This window comes from Nelusetta ayraudi, unplaced genomic scaffold (genome assembly GCF_046127955.1).
Source record: "Nelusetta ayraudi isolate G7.1 ecotype Tasmania unplaced genomic scaffold, CSIRO-AGI_Nayr_v1 ptg000034l, whole genome shotgun sequence".
Lineage (NCBI taxonomy): Eukaryota > Metazoa > Chordata > Actinopteri > Tetraodontiformes > Monacanthidae > Nelusetta > Nelusetta ayraudi.
In genome coordinates this window covers 5,507,641-5,526,006 of record NW_027466084.1, presented here as the reverse complement: position 1 = coordinate 5,526,006, position 18,366 = coordinate 5,507,641, and the positions used below count along the sequence as shown (strand labels likewise).

At 44.5% G+C, this 18,366-nt stretch overlaps 1 protein-coding gene across 5 annotated transcripts; it reads left to right on the top strand.

Annotated features, from left to right (window-relative positions):
* The first annotated feature begins 553 nt into the window (after window positions 1-553).
* LOC142892484 (NLR family CARD domain-containing protein 3-like) lies at window positions 554-18,104 on the top strand. 5 transcript variants are annotated; one of them, XR_012927435.1, is made up of 11 exons: window positions 554-658; window positions 3,221-3,360; window positions 4,960-5,079; window positions 6,752-6,871; window positions 8,015-8,134; window positions 9,278-9,397; window positions 9,975-10,069; window positions 10,269-12,132; window positions 13,708-13,858; window positions 15,699-15,872; window positions 17,948-18,051. XR_012927435.1 is itself a non-coding variant. In XM_076032684.1 (9 exons), exons 1-9 carry the CDS (start codon window positions 3,227-3,229, stop codon window positions 17,981-17,983), a joined length of 2,760 nt encoding a protein of 919 aa, XP_075888799.1. In that variant the 5' UTR covers window positions 3,169-3,226; the 3' UTR covers window positions 17,984-18,104. The 5 variants fall into 5 exon arrangements, 3 of the variants coding, with proteins under 3 accessions (XP_075888799.1, XP_075888798.1, XP_075888800.1); XR_012927434.1 differs by lacking the exon at window positions 554-658 and having other exon boundaries at window positions 3,169-3,360; XM_076032684.1 differs by lacking the exons at window positions 554-658; window positions 15,699-15,872 and having other exon boundaries at window positions 3,169-3,360; window positions 17,948-18,104.
* The last annotated feature ends 262 nt before the right edge of the window (window positions 18,105-18,366 follow it).

Sequence of the window (18,366 nt, the reverse complement as noted above, 5' to 3'; positions counted from 1 at the left end):
GCGGCTGCTCTCCCATTTCTAGCAGTAATGCTGCTACAGGAGTTGATTTCAATGCACCCATACGTCATCTTAAACACTGATGTTGTACTTGATCTAGTTTTTGAAGTCTTGAGCTCCTCAACCATAAACTATCGCCCCATAATCCACAAGAGATCTGACTCATCCTATATACACATGGATGTGAGGGCTTTTCTATTGGCTCCCCATTCTCATTACATTCATCAGCTTTTTACATTGGTCCATCATTTTGTGAATGTGCACTGCCCACGTGAGTCTTTCATCAAACCATCCCCCCAGTAGTTTAAAGTGCTGCACCTTCTCCAAATCCTGATGATATCATTTGAACTGAACCTCCTTCCCAATTCTTTTCCTTGTAAAAATCATTGCTTTGCTTTTATCAACTGAAAATTTAAATCCCCAACTATTGGCCCATTTCTCTACTTTTAAAATAGCTTCTGGCATTTTTTGTACAATAACCCCCCTCCCCACACACACACACACACAGTATCATGTGACTTCCTGGAAGTGTGGTATCAGTTGAGGCAGCTGGGTGGGAGGACTCACAGTGAGCAGCAGAAACAGGAAAAGAAGCCGAAAGTGAAAGTTGTTCTGTGTCAGACTCCATTTTCAGGCGACGCAGCAACAGCAGCAGCAGCAGGTGAGTCCTGACTGACTGAATAACTCATTCAATGTGACGCTAGTCAACAATGTGACTTCAGTCTGGTTGATTTCTTAATGTTCTCTCCCTACCAAGTGGAAGTCAGAGTGTTCTGAGCTCTTCTTCTTCTTCTTCTTCTTGAGGTTTTATGGCGGTGGGCAAACAACAAACTGGTTCATGACGGCCCCCAACTGATCAGGAGTATGGATCATTCTGACTTACTCTTCTGAAATGACATGAAATTAATTGAACTAAAATAAAAATAAGATAAATAGATACATAACAAATTAAATCAATAGAAATAACAATAACGAAAATAACAATAATAATCATAGATAAATCACTAAATAAACATACAAGCTTCTATATTCTTCTAAACAACCCTGTTGCTTTTACAAATGCCAACAACTTGGCATTTGTAAAAGCAGTCTGGCTGCAGACCTGCACTGAGGTCCGCCTGCGCTGTTAGGACCGGAAGTTGATTTGAAGCCTTTCAAATTAAAAGCTTTTGGACCAGAGAGAGAAGACGGGGTACTTGGCGTACTGTGAGTGTCAAGAAGTACAGCAGCAAAAAAAAATTGAAAACAATAATAAATCAGGTCGATAGATACCAGAAAAGGCCCTGGCTTTGTTTTTTGCTTTATTTTTTTTAATTAGTATTTTATTTTATTTCATTTGTTTTCTACGCAAACATTCTGAAAAGATCTCTATTTCAGGGATCTTTTCTCGTAATGACGAGATAAAATTAAAAGGAAACTTCTAACTCCGTAATCAGCGGCAATGGTGACGCCATCGCAGTTAAACAGATATTTTTTTTGAGGAACTTTATGAAGAAAGAGGAACGGACTGACAACAAATAATGTTTTAAAAATATAAATCTGAAAGAAAAAACAGCGGAAAGCAATTCTATCTAGTTTCCCTCTTGTGCAGCAGCACGCAAAGCATCATGGGATACATTTTTTTTTTTTTTACTGTTTTACTGCTTCTGGGACGCTTCTGAAACGCGGACGCTCTGTGCCTGGTGTGAACCTGCTCATTGACTTTAGTGGCCGCGTTTCACTGCGTCGACGCGGACGCTCTGCTGACGCTCTGCAAACGCTTCTGGTGTAAAACAGGAGTCAGAGGCAACGATTGGAGGTCCATCTGCAGGTGTAGAGAGGAGCTTCTCCTGTTTAAAGCAGCTCAAGTCTTGAACCCGAAACACAATGGGCCAAGGCAGTTTAAGCAGCCGAGCTCTGCTGGCCATTGAGAGGACACTGGTCAAGTCCCTGGAAAAGATGGCTAGTTGGTGCAACAGGGTCACTGATCACTTTTATTGAAATAGATTTATGCTATAATTTACGTATAAATAAACAAATGCATTTTATGATGTAGGCAGAAAATGAGCTTCCCCTCCTTGAAGCACCAGCAGCCGCCATTTTTCTCACCTGTAGTTCTATAAAGAGCCGCCAGGGGGCGCCCTGAAGTCAAAACTACCTTCTACTCCAGACTTTACAGAGAAATGAACACATGCTGAAAAAATAACACATTGATTAACAGCCACATATTTTAGACAGGTCACTCTATAATATGTCAATAAGAAACATAATTAGTTCAAATGTGGCCTTGAACCTTCAAACCTTCCTATGACATGTCGGTCCTCGCAGTTCCGAGTTCTGCCACTGAGGGTCGCTGTTTGACAAGTTTTTGTTTGTTTGGCTTTGTTTGTAGCCACAATGCAACCATCAGTTGTATCATACTGGGGAGTTGATATTTCTGCCCTGCCAACAAGACATTTCCAGCAAATAGAAAAACTATGTCAAAATAATAATAATGCTGAAAATAAATAAATCCAGATTGACACAACAGCGAGGCTCAGACTCTCCAGACAGGAGTCCAGCATGTGGATGGGAAGTGTGAACAGTGTGGAGCAGTTGAATGTGTGGAAGATGTGGGCAGGAGAGGAGAAGAGGCTCCACGTCGCCTTTGATTGAGAAAATCCACTGAAAAGTGAAGTTGAAGGAAGTCTCCAAGCATTGCTTTGACTTTCTACACAACACAGAATTAATAGGAGCACCTTTTGATTGTCTTCAAGGTTACAGACCGTAGGTGGCGCTAATGCTCCCTTGAATGGGGAGAAAACTGCCAGATAGTATGTCACAAGAAAAGCGCAAACACATGTATGCACTCTCTCTCTCTGTCTCTCACTCACACACACACACACACACACACACACACACACACACACACACACACACACACACACACACACACACACACACACACACACTATCATGTGACTTCTTGAAAGTGTGGCAGCGGTTGAGGCGGCTGGATGGGAGGAGCCACAGTGAGCCGCAGAAACAGGAAAAGAAGCCGAAAGTGAAAGTTGTTCTGTGTCAGGCTCCATTTTGAAGCAGCAGCAGCAGCAGCAGCTGAGTCCTGACTTACTGAATAACTCATTCAGTGTGTCAGTAGTCAACAATGTGACTTCAGTCTGGTTGATTTCTCCCTGTTCTCTCACTCCCAAGTGGAAGTCAGAGTGTTCTGAGCTCACTGCCTCACTTCCCTTTTGACCCTCAGCTCAAGATGAGCGTTCGAGTGGAGGAAGAGGAGGACGGAGCAGCAGCGTCTCCAGGGTCCAGCTGTGAGTCTCTGAAGAATCACTGGTCCAAACATCAACCTCTAAACTTCAGTAGTGAACCTGGACCGCCTGAGACACAGTAAGAACACTTAAAGGTCACTTATTATACTAATTTTTGGGCTTTTGTATTTGATATCTGGCCCCTCCAGAGCAGCAACGCACGATTTTCCGCGCTGAAAGCTTTTTAGATTTGCGTATCTCGCGGCTCGTTTCCTCGTATTTACTGCGTCCCGCGAACACACTCTGTTGCACTTCACTCCACCCCCAGCCTTGCCGGTGTACGCCCCCGCCCGGGGTCACACTCTTCGTCGCTGCTGAGCCTCACTTCCTCAGTTTGCCGTGCGGGAGTGAAGAGTAAACGGCAAACTTTACGGAACAGGCACAATTTAAACACTTACCGTCGTGAAGGCTTCACCCTTTAGCAGCTGTTTACCGGCTAATCCAGCTTCGTACGGACCCAGCGCGGGCTGAGTTACGGCCGCAAGGCGGACCGAAGGTCCCTGGACGTTTTTTGTGCCTTCCGTGTCCCCGGAAATATATTTTACTTTGTGTACTGACCGTGTTTTTGTTTTGTATTTTTGCGAGACATTTTAATAGGGTTTAGAATGATTTCGTTTCATACTGTTGACTTGTATCAAAACACTGTCCGAGCAGAGAAAATATGTACGCTGAAACCATCACTTCAGTCATAGAGTCGTTTATTATTAGACAAGAATATCTGCACAACTTAAGTCCACACCAAGCACAAAGCAGGAAGAGCTCTATACAACCCATGTTACCATGCTGGCAGCGTGAACATCGCTATAAGGAGTGAAACTTGCGAGTCAAAATCGCTGCCTCTTCAGTTTCGCTGCCAGCGAACACAACACACATAACAAGCAGAGCACGGAGTTAGCGGTGGTGGCTAACAGTTCATCAACACCATTCAGCGGTTGTACGTTGCAAGTAGTCTTAAAACTAATGTTGTTTGAGGTTATAATACACTCAGTCCTCATACACGTTTTCAAATATTGCCGTGGCTGACTATTCTCTCGTCGTCCACCAGGGGGCCGAGTCGAGCCCGTCTCACTCCCGTTGCCGACCGGACGAGAGGGGTCTGGCTGCAGACCGGTATTCCATCGCATCCGCATAAGGCTGACCAAACATTTTCTCTGTTCGTTCCACTCCGACAGTTGTGATCCCTGGTGCTTCGGTAGTCGCTCGGTATTTTTTATTTTATATTTTTTAATTTCCCTGACACCGAAAAAAAACATTTTCTTGGAGCAGCGCATTGCGGAATCACTTCCGGGGCAGGAAGGAGGGCGGAACCAGTCCGAGAGGGTGCCAGAGCTTGGCCATGAAAGGAGATCCGGCACACAATTACGTAATTCCGTGCCCAGTGTTGAAAAAATCTCCGTGAACAGAGCGTTTAGAACCATGCCCAACAATTTGCAGGGCTCACGTCCAAACGCATGAACGTCATTATTTGACGATATCGAGATCGTTTGACGATAGAGTTCAACATTGTAACAGTTTTTAAAGCTCAGAAAAGTGGAAAAGCATCATAGGTCCCCTTTAAAGTGACTCAGTCACTGAAACTGCTGTTTGACTCACTGTTCAAAAAATGTATTAATGACTCTCAGCAGATCATTTATGAAAGAATCATGTTTTAAACACATCATCACTGTTTGTGTTGCAGAGTTCAATACAGGACAAAGAGAGCAGAGTCTCCAGGGTTCAGCTGTGAGTCTCTGAAGAGTCACCACTCCAAACATCAACCTCCAGCCTTCAGTAATGAACCTGGACCTCCTGAGACACAGTAAGAACACTGTGGGGTAGATCCTCAAAGAAGGGCGCATTTTGCGGCAGGATTGCGGCTGCAATCTGCGCCACAGATGCGGGTATCCACAAAGGTTTTTGCGCTAATGACATGCAGGCGCAAACAAGCCCACGAATGCGGCACCTGAAACAGGTGCGAATGTTGCGGTCTGGAAGAAGATCTGCACAACTTACGTCCACACCAAGCACAAAGCAGGAAGAGCTCTATACAACCCATGTTACCATGCTGGCAGCGTGAACATCGCTATAAGGAGTGAAACTTGCGAGTCAAAATCGCTGCCTCTTCAGTTTCGTTGCCAGCGAACACAACACACATAACAAGCAGAGCACGGAGTTAGCGGTGGTGGCTAACAGTTCATCAACACCATTCAGCGGTTGTACGTTGCAAGTAGTCTTAAAACTAATGTTGCTTGAAGTTATAATACACTCACAGTCCTCATACACGTTTTCAAATATTGCCGTGGCTGACTATTCTCTCGTCGTCCACCAGGGGGCCGAGTCGAGCCCGTCTCACTCCCGTTGCCGACCGGACGAGAGGGGTCTGGCTGCAGACCGGTATTCCATCGCATCCGCATAAGGCTGACCAAACATTTTCTCTGTTCGTTCCACTCCGACGGTTGTGATCCCTGGTGCTTCGGTAGTCGCTCGGTATTTTTTATTTTATATTTTTTAATTTCCCTGACACCGAAAAAAAACATTTTCTTGGAGCAGCGCATTGCGGAATCACTTCCGGGGCAGGAAGGAGGGCGGAACCAGTCCGAGAGGGTGCCGGAGCTTGGCCATGAAAGGAGATCCGGCACACAATTACGTAATTCCGTGCCCAGTGTTGAAAAAATCTCCGTGAACAGAGCGTTTAGAACCATGCCCAACAATTTGCAGGGCTCACGTCCAAACGCATGAACGTCATTATTTGACGATATCGAGATCGTTTGACGATAGAGTTCAACATTGTAACAGTTTTTAAAGTTCAGAAAAGCGCGACTATTTCCCTGTGAAATGTCGGGCTTTGCTCTTGGTGAATTGTTGAGTTTCAGTTCGACGCGCCCAAGCGTGCTTGTGATAAACAAAAGTTCTGGAGGATGCGACGATCCACTGTTCAGATTGTTTATTTGCAATCCAAAAACAAAAAACAATAAACGGTCTTACCGCGACAGCGGACAATGCGGCACAGGTTGCTTGCAAACTCACAGATCGACAAAGTAATCCAACAATCGTCAAAAAATGAGAAATCCAAAAAGTGCTTGAAAAGCGGTCTAAAACTGTTTGGCTGCATTCAACTCAAGAGACCTGCCGGCCCCGTTAACCACCCTAATATAGTTCAGGTGCTGCAGTCACCTGCCTATGGTGATGTGGGGGCGTGGCCCTTAGCGCAACCAATACTAAGAAAATACTAAATAAATAAAACAATTACTTTTGTGTCCATAATTAACACATTAAGCCACAGTGCAAATAAATCAGAAATAAGGAAAGAAAATAAATATTTTGGCTCCAACAGTTCAGAAAAGTGGAAAAGCATCATAGGTCCCCTTTAAAGTGACTCAGTCACTGAAACTGCTGTTTGACTCACTGTTCAAAAAATGTATTAATGACTCTCAGCAGATCATTTATGAAAGAATCATGTTTTAAACACATCATCACTGTTTGTGTTGCAGAGTTCAATACAGGACAAAGAGAGCAGAGTCTCCAGGGTTCAGCTGTGAGTCTCTGAAGAGTCACCACTCCAAACATCAACCTCCAGCCTTCAGTAATGAACCTGGACCTCCTGAGACACAGTAAGAACACTGTGGGGTAGATCCTCAAAGAAGGGCGCATTTTGCGGCAGGATTGCGGCTGCAATCTGCGCCACAGATGCGGGTATCCACAAAGGTTTTTGCGCTAATGACATGCAGGCGCAAACAAGCCCACGAATGCGGCACCTGAAACAGGTGCGAATGTTGCGGTCTGGAAGAAGATCTGCACAACTTACGTCCACACCAAGCACAAAGCAGGAAGAGCTCTATACAACCCATGTTACCATGCTGGCAGCGTGAACATCGCTATAAGGAGTGAAACTTGCGAGTCAAAATCGCTGCCTCTTCAGTTTCGCTGCCAGCGAACACAACACACATAACAAGCAGAGCACGGAGTTAGCGGTGGTGGCTAACAGTTCATCAACACGATTCAGCGGTTGTACGTTGCAAGTAGTCTTAAAACTAATGTTGCTTGAGGTTATAATACACTCACAGTCCTCATACACGTTTTCAAATATTGCCATGGCTGACTATTCTCTCGTCGTCCACCAGGGGGCCGAGTCGAGCCCGTCTCACTCCCGTTGCCGACCGGACGAGAGGGGTCTGGCTGCAGACCGGTATTCCATCGCATCCGCATAAGGCTGACCAAACATTTTCTCTGTTCGTTCCACTCCGACGGTTGTGATCCCTGGTGCTTCGGTAGTCGCTCGGTATTTTTTATTTTATATTTTTTAATTTCCCTGACACCGAAAAAAAACATTTTCTTGGAGCAGCGCATTGCGGAATCACTTCCGGGGCAGGAAGGAGGGCGGAACCAGTCCGAGAGGGTGCCGGAGCTTGGCCATGAAAGGAGATCTGGCACACAATTACGTAATTCCGTGCCCAGTGTTGAAAAAATCTCCGTGAACAGAGCGTTTAGAACCATGCCCAACAATTTGCAGGGCTCACGTCCAAACGCATGAACGTCATTATTTGACGATATCGAGATCGTTTGACGATAGAGTTCAACATTGTAACAGTTTTTAAAGCTCAGAAAAGTGGAAAAGCATCATAGGTCCCCTTTAAAGTGACTCAGTCACTGAAACTGCTGTTTGACTCACTGTTCAAAAAATGTATTAATGACTCTCAGCAGATCATTTATGAAAGAATCATGTTTTAAACACATCATCACTGTTTGTGTTGCAGAGTTCAATACAGGACAAAGAGAGCAGAGTCTCCAGGGTTCAGCTGTGAGTCTCTGAAGAGTCACCACTCCAAACATCAACCTCCAGCCTTCAGTAATGAACCTGGACCTCCTGAGACACAGTAAGAACACTGTGGGGTAGATCCTCAAAGAAGGGCGCATTTTGCGGCAGGATTGCGGCTGCAATCTGCGCCACAGATGCGGGTATCCACAAAGGTTTTTGCGCTAATGACATGCAGGCGCAAACAAGCCCACGAATGCGGCACCTGAAACAGGTGCGAATGTTGCGGTCTGGAAGAAGATCTGCACAACTTACGTCCACACCAAGCACAAAGCAGGAAGAGCTCTATACAACCCATGTTACCATGCTGGCAGCGTGAACATCGCTATAAGGAGTGAAACTTGCGAGTCAAAATCGCTGCCTCTTCAGTTTCGTTGCCAGCGAACACAACACACATAACAAGCAGAGCACGGAGTTAGCGGTGGTGGCTAACAGTTCATCAACACCATTCAGCGTTTGTACGTTGCAAGTAGTCTTAAAACTAATGTTGCTTGAGGTTATAATACACTCACAGTCCTCATACACGTTTTCAAATATTGCCGTGGCTGACTATTCTCTCGTCGTCCACCAGGGGGCCGAGTCGAGCCCGTCTCACTCCCGTTGCCGACCGGACGAGAGGGGTCTGGCTGCAGACCGGTATTCCATCGCATCCGCATAAGGCTGACCAAACATTTTCTCTGTTCGTTCCACTCCGACGGTTGTGATCCCTGGTGCTTCAGTAGTCGCTCGGTATTTTTTATTTTATATTTTTTAATTTCCCTGACAGCGAAAAAAAACATTTTCTTGGAGCAGCGCATTGCGGAATCACTTCCGGGGCAGGAAAGAGGGCGGAACCAGTCCGAGAGGGTGCCGGAGCTTGGCCATGAAAGGAGATCCTGCACGCAATTACGTAATTCCGTGCCCAGTGTTGAAAAAATCTCCGTGAACAGAGCGTTTAGAACCATGCCCAACAATTTGCAGGGCTCACGTCCAAACGCATGAACGTCATTATTTGACGATATCGAGATCGTTTGACGATAGAGTTCAACATTGTAACAGTTTTTAAAGCTCAGAAAAGTGGAAAAGCATCATAGGTCCCCTTTAAAGTGACTCAGTCACTGAAACTGCTGTTTGACTCACTGTTCAAAAAATGTATTAATGACTCTCAGCAGATCATTTATGAAAGAATCATGTTTTAAACACATCATCACTGTTTGTGTTGCAGAGTTCAATACAGGACAAAGAGAGCAGAGTCTCCAGGGTTCAGCTGTGAGTCTCTGAAGAGTCACCACTCCAAACATCAACCTCCAGCCTTCAGTAATGAACCTGGACCTCCTGAGACACAGTAAGAACACTGTGGGGTAGATCCTCAAAGAAGGGCGCATTTTGCGGCAGGATTGCGGCTGCAATCTGCGCCACAGATGCGGGTATCCACAAAGGTTTTTGCGCTAATGACATGCAGGCGCAAACAAGCCCACGAATGCGGCACCTGAAACAGGTGCGAATGTTGCGGTCTGGCAACCTGAGAGCAGTTTGTGCCAGGTTGTTGGTGAGTGCATGTGTTTGACAGCGAAACAGTGAAACTCTGCTAGGGTGTGTGTGTGTGTGTGTGTGTGTGTGTGTGTGTGTGTGTGTGTGTGTGTGTTCACTGCAGCTCCTTCACATTTCAAAGTGTTGATATCCAGTTCAGTCCAAAGCCAAACAAGCATCACTGGAGAGAAACACAACCCAGTGTTGACTTCAAAACTCAGCAGAGCTGATGAAATTGTTTCTACTGGGCAGACTGGGAGACGAGCATCATGGGAATTAGAGCTGATTTAGAGCCAAAGATTAAAATAAAGTTCATGTCAAAGACAAAATGAAGAATTTCAATAAACAAAGATTAAATAGTGACGAGTTGATCAAAGTGTCTCCATCCACAGGAGGAGGAAGAGGAGGAATAGGAGAAATAGGAGGAAGAAGAGTGGTGGGTGTGGAGCAGCACTGCAACCTGCCAGTCACACCCAGACTGATCACAGTAAGACTGTCTACCTGCACCTCCTTCACTTCTCCCTCTGAGATCACGTCAGGACCTCCAGTGAGAAGATTCACTGAGGGACGTTGAGAGCAAACAGTCACACAGCAGCTTCACCACAGCAGCTGAAAAGTTGTGGAGAGAAAATGATGCTCACACTGTCACACTGATGTTTTCTTCTCCAACCTTCTCTCTGCTCCAGAGGCTGATGATGGTCTGCAGGAGCTTCTACAGCAGCAGAAGATCAGTCTGGAGAGGAGATGTGAACGTGTGACTGAAGGTGAAGAAGCAGGAAGTCAAACCCTCCTCAAAAGCATCTACACTGAGCTCCACATCACTGAGGGACTGAGTGAGGAGGTCAACAGACAGCATGAGGTCAGGCAGCTGGAGACCAAGAAGACCAAGGAGAGCCTCCACGACCGTCCAATCAGGTGCAGCCAGATCTTTGAAGCCTCACCTGAGCAGCACGGACTCATAGTCAGAGTGGTGCTGACCTACGGCGTCGCTGGGGTTGGAAAAACCTTCTCAGTGCAGAAGTTCACTCTGGACTGGGCCCAGGGCCTGGAGAACCAGGACCTTCAGCTGGTGCTTCCTCTCTCATTCAGGGAGCTCAACTTGGTCAAAGAGCAGCACTACAGTCTTCTGGAGCTGCTCCATGTTTTCCATCCAACGTTAGAGAAGCTCACAGCAGAGCAGCTGCATGTCTGCAAACTTCTCTTCATCTTGGAAGGCCTGGATGAAAGCAGACTGGCTCTGGACTTTGAGAAGAACCAGGTGGTGACTGACGTCACTCAGAAGAAGTCAGTCAGCGTCCTGCTAACAAATCTGATCAGAGGAGATCTGCTTCCCTCAGCTCTGCTGTGGATAACTTCCAGACCTGCAGCAGCCAATCAGATCCCTCCGTCATGTGTGGACAGGCTGACAGAAGTACGAGGCTTCACCGTTGACCAGAAGGAGGAGTATTTCAGGAGGAGGTTCAGAGATAGAGAAGATGTGTCCAGCAGGATCATCTCCCACATCAAGGCCTCCAGGAGCCTCCACATCATGTGTCAGATCCCAGTCTTCTGCTGGATCACTGCCACAGTTCTGGAGAGCATGTTGAGCTCAGAGCAGAGAGGAGAGCTGCCCAAGACCCTGACTGACATGTACTCACACTTCCTGCTGGTCCAGACCAAGAGGAAGCAGCACAAGTATGGAGGAGGTCCACAGGAGCTGACGGAGGCTGACAGGGAGCTTCTTCTGAAGCTGGGCCAGCTGGCATTTGAACATCTGGAGAGTGGAAACATCATGTTCTACAGTGAAGACCTGGAGAAGTGTGGTCTCAGTGTGACTGACGCCTCTGTGTACTCAGGAGTTTGTACAGAGATCTTCAGAAGAGAGAGTGTGATCTTCCACAAAAGCGTCTACTGCTTCGTTCATCTGAGCGTCCAGGAGTTTCTGGCTGCAGTCTACATCTTCCACATTCGTACCAAGACAAAGGTTCTGGATGGTTTCTTGAAGCATTTTGAATCAGACCCTGTATTACCTCTGGTGTTTGACATCAACGATTTCAAAAATAAGATAAAAGAATTTGATCTCCCTCACCAATCTCTTGATGAGTTCCTGAAGAGGACGATGGAGAAATCCCTGCAGAGTCCAAACGGTCACCTGGAGTTGTTTGTTCGCTTTCTTCATGGACTTATTCTGGAATCCAACCAGAGACTCTTAGGAGGCCTGCTGGGTCTCACTGACAACCATCCAGGAACCTTACAGAAGGTCATCAACAACCTGAAGGAGATGAACACTGGTGATGTTTCTCCTGACAGAAGCATCAACATCTTCCACTGTCTGCTGGAGGTGAAGGATCAGTCAGTGCATCAGGAGGTCCAAGAGTTCCTGCAGTCAGAGAACAGATCAGAGAAGGGACTCTCAGCCGTCCAGTGTTCAGCTCTGGCCTACATGCTGCAGATGTCAGAGGAGGTTCTGGAGGAGTTGGACCTCAGCAAGTACAACACAACCAGGGAGGGAAGATTGAGACTGATTCCAGCTGTGAGGAACTGCAGGGAGGCTGTGATACGTTTAGTAAGGTACGTAAACACTGTGTGTGTGTGTGTGTGTGTGTGTGTGTGTGTGTGTGTTTTGGCGAGTAATCGTGGATCTTAAATTTAGCTAGAAGCCACATCTAGAATATATTCAATCGAAATGATCAAAAAAATTATGTATAAAATGAGGGACCTGTTGAAGAAGAATTGTCTTTGAATATTGTAGTTCTCACTAATCATGCCATATATGACATATTTGTGTTGAGGTTTGGACAAATACATGCAACACATATATTGACCCTATAATTAAACTCTCAGGACTTTCTACATTTCACTGTTCCTAAGATGAGAACAGAAATGGGGAAGAAAGCTTTTAGATTTTCTGTCTCCCAGTGTCTGCTGGGTTCTCTCCAGTTTCTCCGGCTTCCTCCCACAATCCAAAAACATGCATGTGAGGTCAATTGAACACTCTAAATGGTCCGTAGGTTTGTGTTTGAGTGTGAATGGTTGTTTGTCTCTCTGGCCCTGCGATTGTGTCACCCTGCCTTCACCCTCTGGCAGCTGGGAGAGGCTCCAGCAGACCCCTGTTACCCTGAGCTTAGGAAGAAGTGGGTATGGAAGATGAATGAATGAATGTTCCGAGTTCATGGAACACTTGCAGTCAGAGCTTCAACTTCAAAGTCTGGTACCACTGAATGTTTATAAGTCAATGAACAACCCCATCACATCCAGGCTTCAGGAGTGCAAATGTCCAGCTCAACATGTGAAGTATTTGACGAATGCTTAGAACTCTGTTGACTTTGTGTGTCTCTCTTGTAAAAGAGATCTTGAATCTCAAAGGGACAAACCTGGTTAAATAGTTATAATAATAATTCAACTACAGAAAAGAGTTGTTAGAATAATAAATAAAGTTCCCTAAAGCACAAATCAATGATTGATAGAGTCAAAGATCTTCCAATTCATAGATATAGTGGACTTGAAAACATTAGAAATACTATTTCCAGGAAATAATGAAAATCTTGCGCTCAGTATTCTAAGTTTTTTAAAGTGAGAGAAAATCAATCCATGTTCAGAGGGTTGAGTGTCTTTGAATGATGGAAGGTGAGAAGCATTGTTAAATATAGATGTCTTTCTTTTTTGGGAGTTCCATTTTGGAATGGGATCAGTGACCATTTGAAAATGTGTGCTTCTTTGTTGAGTTGAAAAAATCTTGAACGGCAAAATACTTGATGATGAGGATAAATGATTGAATTGTGAGTCAATGATGAAGAATAATGTCAAGCATATTTTGTTGAGTTGCATTTCTCTTTTTTTCCTTTTTGATTTTATCTGACTAATTATTCCAGCTAATCTTATGGACTGTAGAGGAGAGGCAAGAATCAGCTTGGGCTTCAGCCTGCTGCTTTTTCCTTCACACAGTTGTTATGTTTTTGTTGTTGTGAGTCTTTAGAATGTGCACATTTGTTTTGGAAGCTTCTTTTTCATTGTTGTCAGTTGATTGCACAAGATTGATTGAATTTACACGGTCAACCAAAATCAACTATTCAATCATTCATGATGATGATGATGATGGAAGCAGCAACTTCTCACTCTGCTCTCCTTCATTCACTGAACTTCCAGAGCTTCAGTGTTCAGTGGTGTCTTCAGCTCTGCAGTCCAGCCCCTCCCACCTCACACTGCTGGACCTGAGTCTCAACTTCCTGAAGGATCCTGGAGTGAAGCTGCTCTGTGCTGGACTGCAGAGTCCAAACTGCAGACTGGAAGTTCTCAGGTCAGTTCCTGCTTTCTACTGGTGGACAGTGTGTGTCAGCAGATGACAACTGGTGTGTAACGCTGCTCAGTGTGAAGACTTTGAAGCAGATATTAAAGACTCATCTAGACAAAGTGGATGTTGTTGATATTTTCATGTCAACAATCTGCAGCCAGAAAAGACTTTGGATGGTGGAAGAAAGTGTGGAAAATGTCTCCAGTCACTTTGGAGCTCAATGGAAGTTGTTGATTGGTGATGAAGGTCACATGACTGAGCAGAATATCCTGTGAAGAAATATTAGAGGCAGATTAATAGTGCAGCAGTATTTCTTCATCTTGTCCTTTGAATGTGTTTGACTTGTAACGAGACTCTGATGACTGAAAACAGCCACAAGCACACAAAGGACTCACTGATTATTTTCCATCTTCACTGCTGATTGGCTGCACACTGACTGACACACTGCTGTTGTTATTGTGTTGACAACACACTGGCACAATGACTGGTTTGAGGGAATGACTCTGGGATCACACAGCTGCACATCTGGATCATCAACAGGGAGAAATGACTCTTAATATGACATTTACACCACGGAAGAAATCAAATATTGATTCTCTATTCAGGTTGGAGAAGTGCAGGTTGTCAGAGCTCAGCTGTGATTGGCTGCTCTCAGCTCTGACGTCCAACCCCTCCCACCTCAGACTGCTGGACCTGACTGGGAACCAGCTGCAGGATTCATCAGTGAAGGTGCTGAGTGGTTTTCTGCGGAGTCTAGACTGTAAACTGGAGACTCTGAGGTCAGTTCACCCTCTTGACTCTACAACGTCTATCACTCTTGTTATTGTTGTCATGATTTTCACTTCACTGCTGTTGGAAATTCAATTTGCAGTCACTGGTTTGTGTTTGAAATGAGTGAAACTGGGTTTGAAGGTACAGTGTGTAAAATCCTGCCATCTAGTTGTCAAATTTCAGATTGCAGTGTTTACTTGCTCTCCCTCATGCTCTCCTTCTTGCCATTGAACTACGGTGGCCTTCCAGCATCATAAAGGATGTGGTTGACAACAAAGGTGTCTAGTTCTCTGTATAATGATAAAGTTCCATCAATACAAATATTGCAACCATCTATTAGCATCACAATCAGTCATAGTCACAGCAGACAGTCCAGTGTTAACATGATTTTTCCACACTGGCAGCATTTGGCCACCAGCAGTGGCCAGCTAGCGCTAGCATTAGCCACCTGTAAGAGCACTTAGATACTGTAGATAGATCCAGCTGGACTCAGCAGAAGGTCAAGGGTCAATGCAGGTTCTATCATCTCAGTCAGTTCAGTATTGATGAGCAAGATGCAGAAGAGATTCCACTGCATTTCAGTCACTTAATAACCATTTGTTCTCAGCATTTGCTTTATTAGAGGATTCCAGCCTCCAACCATCAATATCAAACTGTCTCTCAAACTGATCTTCCCAACCAGCCGCCTACAAACATGGCGGTGCAAGATGGCCACGACCTTTGACCTTCTGTCTTTTTCTATAAAGAACCGTTCTAACGGCAGGAAAGCCAGAGGACTTTTATTTTCTACTAATCAAAGACTTCAAACTATATTGATGGTTGTATATGAAGCTTTCAACAATAAATCTGCACTGATTTTACACACTGAACCTTTGATGCAAAATGAATAAATGAATTCCAACATTTTGAACAGCTGATCAGTGGTCACATGACTAAACAGGTTGATATAAAACATTTTATTGTGGTGATTCATTATTTTATTATTATTTTTGTGTTTTTTTCTTTAATGGCCAATATAGTGTTATAGACATTAAGCATTTTTAATTTCAGACACCATCATTTATCCTTTATTCAGGTTGAGTTACTGCAGGTTGTCAGAGCTCAGCTGTGATTGGCTGCTCTCAGCTCTGAAGTACAACCCCTCCCACCTCAGACACCTGGACCTGAGTAGGAACCAGCTGCAGGATTCAGGAGTGAAGGTGCTGAGTGGTTTTATGGAGAGTCCAGACTGTAAACTGGAGACTCTGAGGTCAGTACTGGTTTGGAACCAGTGGATGATGGTTTCAGCACCAAACACACTTCATCACACATGTTGAATAAACATTGAACTGAAGGTTGATTCATATCAAAATTACATCCAGAAATATGGAAACTTCATTCAGTGTCTAAAGTTAAAAAAAAAAAAAAAAAAAAGCAGGTCATCAGTGATCATGTGACCAAACATCATTTCAACACACATTAGTTTTGGACTGAGGATTTCATTTCAAGGTGACATTTTCTGTAGTGTCAGATTCTGAAGTCGACATTTCACTTTGATTTTCAGAGTGATGACACCCTGGAAAAACTCTCCATCATTATAAACGCTCCATCATTTATTCTCTATTCAGGTTGGAGGACTGCAGTTTGTCAAAGATCAGCTGTGATTGGCTGCTCTCAGCTCTGAAATCCAACTCCTCCCACCTCAGACACCTGGACCTGAGTTTGAACCAGCTCAAGGATTCATCAGTGAAGGAGCTGAGTGGTTTTCTGCTGAGTCCAGACTGTAAACTGGAGACTCTGAGGTCAGTTCACCCTCTTCACTCTACAACTTCTATCACTCTTGTTGTCGTTGTCATGATTTTCACTTCACTGCTGTTGGAAATTCAATTTGTAGTCACTGGTTTGTGTTTGAAATGAGTGAAACTGGGTTTGAAGGTACAGTGTGTAAAATCCCACCATCTAGTGGTCAGATTTCAGATTGCAGTGCTTAGTTTCTGGCCCTCCCTCTCCCCTTCTTGCCAGTGAACTATGGTGGCCTTCCAGCATCATAAAGGATGTGGTTGACAGCATAGGTGTGTAGTTCTTTGTATAATGATAAAGTTCCATCAATACAAATATTACAACCATCTATTAACATCACAATCAGTCATAGTCACAGCAGACAGTGCAGTGTTAGCATGATTTTCAGCTAGCGCTAGCATTAGCCACCTGTAAGAGCACTTAGATACTGTAGATAGATCCAGCTGGACTCAGCAGAAGGTCAAGGGTCAATGCAGGTACTATCATCTCAGTCAGTTCAGTATTGATGAGCAAGATGCAGAAAAGATTCCACTGCATTTCAGTCACTTAATAACCATTTGTTCTCAGCACTTGCTTTATTAGAGGATTCCAGCCTCCAACCATCAATATCAAACTGTCTCTCAAACTGATCTTCCCAACCAGCCGCCTACAAACATGGCGGTGCAAGATGGCCACGACCTTTGACCTTCTGTCTGTTTCTATAAAGAACCGTTCTAACGGCAGGAAAGCCAGAGGACTTTTATTTTCTACTAATCAAAGACTTCAAACTATATTGATGGTTGTATATGAAGCTTTCAGCAATAAATCTGCACTGATTTTACACACTGAACCTTTGAGGCAAAATGAATAAATGAATTCCAACATTTTGAACAGCTGATCAGTGGTCACATGACTAAACAGGTTGATATAAAACATTTTATTGTGGTGATTCATTATTTTATTATTATTTTTGTGTTTTTTTCTTTAATGGCCAATATAGTGTTATAGACATTAAGCATTTTTAATTTCAGACACCATCATTTATCCTTTATTCAGGTTGAGTTACTGCAGGTTGTCAGAGCTCAGCTGTGATTGGCTGCTCTCAGCTCTGAAGTACAACCCCTCCCACCTCAGACACCTGGACCTGAGTAGGAACCAGCTGCAGGATTCAGGAGTGAAGGTGCTGAGTGGTTTTATGGAGAATCCAGACTGTAAACTGGAGACTCTGAGGTCAGTACTGGTTTGGAACCAGTGGATGATGGTTTCAGCACCAAACACAGTTCATCACACATGTTGAATAAACATTGGACTGAAGGTTTATTCATATAAAAATTACATCCAGAAATATGAAAACTTCAAGTTTGAAGTTAAAACAGGTCATCAGTGGTCATGTGACCAAACATCATTTCAACACACATTAGTTTTGGACTGAGGATTTCATTTCAAGGTGACATTTTCTGTAGTGTCAGATTCTGAAGTCGACATTTCACTTTGATTTTCAGAGTGATGACACCCTGGAAAAACTCTCCATCATTATAAACTCTCCATCATTTATTCTCTATTCAGGTTGAGGAGCTGCAGGTTGTTGGAGATCAGCTGTGATTGGCTGCTCTCAGCTCTGAAGTCCAACCCCTCCCACCTCAGAGAGCTTGACTTTGGTTGGAACCACCTGAAGGCTTCATCAGTGAAGCCGCTGATGGATCTTGTCCACAGCAGAGACTATCAACTGGAGAGTGTGAGGTCAGTACTGGTTTGGAACCAGTGGATGATGGTTCCAGCACCAAAGCCAGTTGATCCCACAGCAGAGGTCCAGTGTTCCCAGTCACAGTGTGAGAGGAGGATGGTGACGTCCAGCTGCTCCTCATTCATCCAACATCTTCTGCCAAACTGCTTCTTCTCTCAGTTCACCACTCAATTATTGATCAGTTCATCTTCATCAGGCCTCAGTATCAGTCCAACACTCCATGGTCACATGACCTTCATAT